At 39.4% G+C, this 5,496-nt stretch overlaps 1 protein-coding gene across 1 annotated transcript; it reads right to left on the bottom strand.

Annotated features, from left to right (window-relative positions):
- Window positions 1-551: 551 nt before the first annotated feature.
- LOC102186683 (zinc finger protein 300-like) lies at window positions 552-3,310 on the bottom strand (the record flags this gene model as incomplete). The annotated part of the gene is made up of 4 exons (XM_013977184.2): window positions 3,151-3,310; window positions 1,741-2,022; window positions 1,228-1,508; window positions 552-727 (listed from the first exon to the last, which is right to left on the bottom strand). Coding segments are annotated over exons 1-4 (899 nt in total), but the record flags the coding sequence as incomplete, so codon positions are not given.
- Between the last annotated feature and the right edge of the window lie 2,186 nt (window positions 3,311-5,496).

A 5,496-nucleotide genomic window follows, 5' to 3' on the forward strand; every position in this document is an offset into this window, starting at 1 on the left:
ATCTTTCCTTTTCTCCTTTGCTTTTTGCTTCTCTTCTTTTCACGGCTATTTGTAAGGCCTCCTCAGACTGCCATTTTGCTTTTTTGCATTTCTTTTTCTTGGGGATGGTTTGCTCCCTGTCTCTTGTACATGTCATGAACCTCCGTCCATAGTTTATCAGGCACTCTGTCTATCAGATCTAGTCCCTTGAATCTATTTCTCACTTCCACTGTAAAAGTTTTAGGGATTTGATTTAGGTCATACCTGAATGGTCTAGTGGTTTTCCCCACTTTCCTCAATTTAAGTCTGAATTTGCGAATAAGGAGTTCGTGATCTGAGCCACAGTCAGCTCCCAGTCTTGTTTTTGCTGACTGTATAGAGCTTCTCCATCTTTGGCTGCAAAATATATATCAGTATATAAGGTTTCTATGTTACATGGATTCTGATGTCCAGTGAGGTATATCTGCTGGCAGAAGACCTTCCCATAGTCACTGTATTTGGAGTGTTACTCCCCTGTGTGTGTTCTCTGGTGTGTGATCATCTGTGATTTCTGGGAAAAAGTTATCCCGTACTCAGCAGATTCGGAAGGTTTCTCCCTAGTATGGATTCTCTGATGTACAACTAGTGGAGACTTCTCAAAGAAGGCCTTTCCACATTCATTAGATTCATATGGCTTCTCTCTAGTATAAGCTCTCTGATGTAAAATAAGATGTGACTTCAGGGAAAAGGTCCTTCCACAGTAAGTACACTCCTAGATAGCATATTCAAAAGCAGAGACATTACTTTGCCAACTAAGGTCCGTCTAGTCAAGGCTATGGTTTTTCCAGTAGTCATATATGGATGTGAGAGTTGGACTGTGAAGAAAGCTGAGTGCTGAAGAATTGATGCTTTTGAACTGTGGTGTTGAAGAAGACTCTTGAGAGCCCCTTGGACTGCAAGGAGATCCAACCAGTCCATTCTGAAGGAGATCAGCCCTGGGATTTCTTTGGAAGGAATGATGCTCAAGCTGAAACTCCAGTACTTTGGCCACTTCATGTGAAGAGTTGGCTCATTGGAAAGGACTCTGATGCTGGGAGGGGTTGGAGGCAGGAGGAGAAGGGGATGACAGAGGATGAGATGGCTGGATGGCATCACTGACTCGATGAACGTGAATCTGAGTGAACTCCAGGAGTTGGTGATGGACAGGGAGGCCTGGCGTGCTGCGATTCATGGGGTCACAAAGAGTCAGACACGACTGAGCGACTGAACTGAACTGAACTGACACTCATAGGGTTTCTCCCCTGTATGAATTCTCTGATGAATAATGAAAGGTGATTTCTGGGAAAACGTTTTGCCACATTCACTACACTCATACAGTTTCTCTCCTATATGAATTCTCTGGTGTATAATAAGAGGTGACTTCTGAGAGAAGGCTTTTCCACATTTTGTACATGCATAAGGTTTCTCTCCAGTATGAAGCCTTTGGTGTCCAGAGAGGTGTGACTTCTGGGAAAAAGCCTTCCCACAGTCAGTACATATATAAGGTTTCTCTCCTGTATGAATTCTTCAGTGTCCTATGAGGTGGGACTGCTGGCCAAAAGTTTTCCCATATTCACTACACTTACAGGGTTTCTCTCCAGTATGCATTCTCTGATGGATGACAAGCTGTTTTCCGAGGGAAAGTCTTCCCACATTCAGTACTTTCATAAGGGTTCTCCTCAGTATGAGTTATCTAGTGTATAAAAAGGTGATATTTCTCACAGAAAGCTTTACCACACTCACTGAATCCAAAGGGCTTCTCTCTGGTATGAAGTCGCTGCTGTATAATGAGATGTGTCTTCTGGGAGAAGGCCTTTTGACACTCCAAACATTCATAAGGTTTCTCTCCAGTGTGGACTCTCTGATGAACAATGAAGAGTGACTTTTGGGAGAAGGCCTTCCCACATTCAGAACATTCATAGGATTTCTCCCCAGTGTGAATCCTCTGATGCACAATGAGGTGTGATTTCTCACTGAAGGCTTTTCCACAATCTCCACATACATACAGTTTCTCTCTAGTATGAACTCTTTGATGTATATCAAGCTGTGACTTCTTAACAAAACCCTTCCCACACACACTACATTGTGTTTCTTCCCAACGTGAACTTTCTTATACTGAATATGGGCTTGCTTATGATTTATAACTTTTACACATTGACTATGTGCATGGGATTTCGTTCCAACGTGAATTTTCTCAGGCACAGAACAGGAAGAACTATAGCTAAGTGGTTTCCCACATCCAAATCGCTCAATGGGGTTCTTTCTTATATAGCTCCTATTACAAGTCAGTGAGTCTAAATTAGATTTCAAGCTCTTTTCACATGAATCAAAGTGATGGAGTGTTTTACTTGAAGGATCAAGGTCTATGCATCCACTGAATATTTTTCCAAATACATTACATTTAGGGCCTCTCTTCTTGGTCATGGTTTCATGGCTGAAGACTGTGATCTGCCTCAAAACCCTGCCTTGGTTTCCTTGATATCTATCTAGCTGACCATCAATATACCAGACTTTAAAGACAGAGTACGATGAATTATCCTTTGGAGCTCTTTCCAGTATCTCCATTTGAAACGAAAGTTCCCTAGAAATGATCTGCTGACAAGAATCAGAGCTTTGCTCTCTACCTGAAAGAAGAAGAGAAAGGTAAAATAGACACCAAAAAGAAAACAAGAATGAACAGACGTTTTAAGAAGGAGGCTGATGGATATTAAAAAGGACAACTAACAAATTTTAAGGAAGACAGGAAGCCACTCATGTCAAGGAAGAAGAAAATGTTCTATAAGCCATTTCCCCAATTCTCACTTACCCGAATAGGTCCTCCTTGACAACTCACTCTCTGTAATCCACGGGTCCTTTCCATGTTCCAACTTGGAGATTATGTCTAGTTTTAAATCTGAACACCCTGTTAAGGAAAACTTACAATCGCCTTGGTTGTGGCAGCTCGGAAACTCATGAGGAGAAAAAAGGGAACTCCTTTAGCAAAGTTAGATCTTTAACTCTCAAAAATCAATTCCAGATATAGCAAAAATATAAACATAAAAAACTGAAATGATAAAACATCCTGTTTGTAGAAAGTCATAAAGGTCATGGTCTTAACATTTCTGAAAGATGAAGAGGACTTGATTCATTGTTATACAGAGAATTTTCCCTTACCCGCAGAGACCAGGTGGCTATAGATCTCCAGCATCACATCCCTGTGTAGGGTCTTCTGAGCAGGGGCCAGCTGCTGCCACTCCTCCTGGGTGAAGTCCACAGCCACATCCTCAAATGTCACTGGTTCCTGTAACAGCATATTCTTGTACAATCTGCTCATTCTGATCATTTTTACCACAGCAATACCTGTAGGATGCCTATTTTGTACTTTGTGTGGCATATTTAATGAGAAAAAGAATATGAAACCCTGCCATTAGCAAGAATAGTTAGCAGGACAGAGTAGAGAGCCTAAGCTGCTGCTGCTGCTGCTAAGTCACTTCAGTCATGTCCAACTCTGTGCGATGCCATAGATGGCAGCCCACCAGGCTCCTCTGTCCCTGGGATTCTCCAGGCAAGAACACTGGAGTGGGTTGCCATTTCCTTCTCCAATGCATGCATGCATGCTGAGTCGCTTCAGTCATGTCCAACTCTGTGCGACCCTATGGACAGCAGCCCATCAGGCTCCTCTGTCCACGGGATTCTCTAGGCAAGAATACTGGAGTGGGTTGCCATTTCCTTCTCCAAGAGAGCCTAAAAATAGATGCAAATAAAAGTGGAAAATCTGATACATAAGAAAGGTGGCACTTCATATAAGTATAGAAAAGATAAATTACTCAAAACTGGGTAGTTATCAGAAAGAAATGTAAAGTTGAATTCTCTATTTAATTCTGTACCCATGAAAAAATTTACATCTAACAAAAATTTAAACAAAGAAAAAGGGAAGCCATAAAATAAACACAGGAGAGATGGATTTGCTTTAAAAAAATATCATAATTTTAGAGTGGAGAAGACTTTTCTAACAAAGCATGCTACCAAACACAGGTGCCACAAAGGAAAACTGATAAATTTAACTACTTTCCATACTGCATGGCAAAATATATCATAACTCAAAGAACAAGCAATGAACTGGAGAGAAGATATAGGCACAGCACACAGGATGGACAAAAAGTTAATGTCCTCAATAGAGTGAGAGATTTCCTACAAAGCAAGAATAAAAAGACAAACAACTTAAAAAAATAGTCAAAGGACATGACTACCAATTCACAAAAAAAGAGAATGCAAATGGATTCTAAGCATGTAAAATGATGCTTGGCTTTATTTGCATAAAGAGAAATGCAAATTAAAATAAGACATCACATTTCCTTTATATTTTATTGAAGATTGAAGTTTGATAAGTCACTGAGTTGGTGACAATGTCAAGCACACTCAAATTGTGGGTATATGCTAGTACAATATATTTTAAGGGCAATTAATTTGGCAATATTCATCATAATTCTACATGTACATATCCTCTGACCAGCGATTCCATTTCTAGAAATTATTCTATATAAATACTCATATACGTGAGCAAAATAGCACATATGAAGATATTGCACTATAGTACTGTTTATAGTAGCAAAAGTATGTAAACAGCCTCATGGGGGATTGGATGAATCAGTTATGCTTCAATCCCCACGAGGAAATACCATATGGAGTCATAAAAAGCAGTAAGGAAACTCTACATAGAGTCACATGCAACAGTCTCTAAAATATATTGTTAAGTGAAAAACACATTCATCCACTCAACAAGCAGTTATTGAGCACCTGCTGAATACCAGGCAATGTCTAAGGACTGGGGATACAATAGGAAAGAAACCTGGTTAAAATACCTTCCCTTGAGGATCTTGCATTCTAGTGAGAACCGACAAAAAGGTTGAGAGATAAATCCCCACCTAGCCAGAAAAAAGTTTTAATGTGTACTTCAAAGTTCATATTACTTATACACAAAAAGCTGTTAGAAAGCAATAAGCAAAAGACAAAGAAGGAAATGGAAAAGTTACAGAGAAACACAAAATGGTGAATACATATGTGAATAGATGCTGATGTTCATTTAATCATTAAAGAAACGCAGACGAAAAGAAGATATAATGCTCAACCATGAAAACAACAAGCATGAAAAACGCTGATGCTATCTGGTAGTGGAGAAAATATTGGGAAGTGGTCCTCCTTGTAAATGATTTGTAGCTACATGTAGAAGCTGATTATACAGAATAGAATTTAAGAAATACTCTTTACAATTTAAATACACTTCTTCTCTAACTTAGCATACTTATGTCTAAGAATTTGGCCTATACAAATATACAAAGAAATTTTTATAAGGTTGTTCCCTTATTTATGACTTCACTGCTTTAGAGTTCTGTCTAGACCATGCACTAGCTGTGCCTCAGTCTATTCATCTGAAAAATGGGGACAATAATAGTACCTAGCACAAAGCATTTCTGGGTATATTAGATGAGTTAATCCCATTAGAATTTATTATAATGGTGC

The sequence above is a fragment of the Capra hircus genome, unplaced genomic scaffold (assembly GCF_001704415.2).
Source record: "Capra hircus breed San Clemente unplaced genomic scaffold, ASM170441v1, whole genome shotgun sequence".
In the NCBI taxonomy this organism is placed as follows: Eukaryota; Metazoa; Chordata; class Mammalia; order Artiodactyla; family Bovidae; genus Capra; species Capra hircus.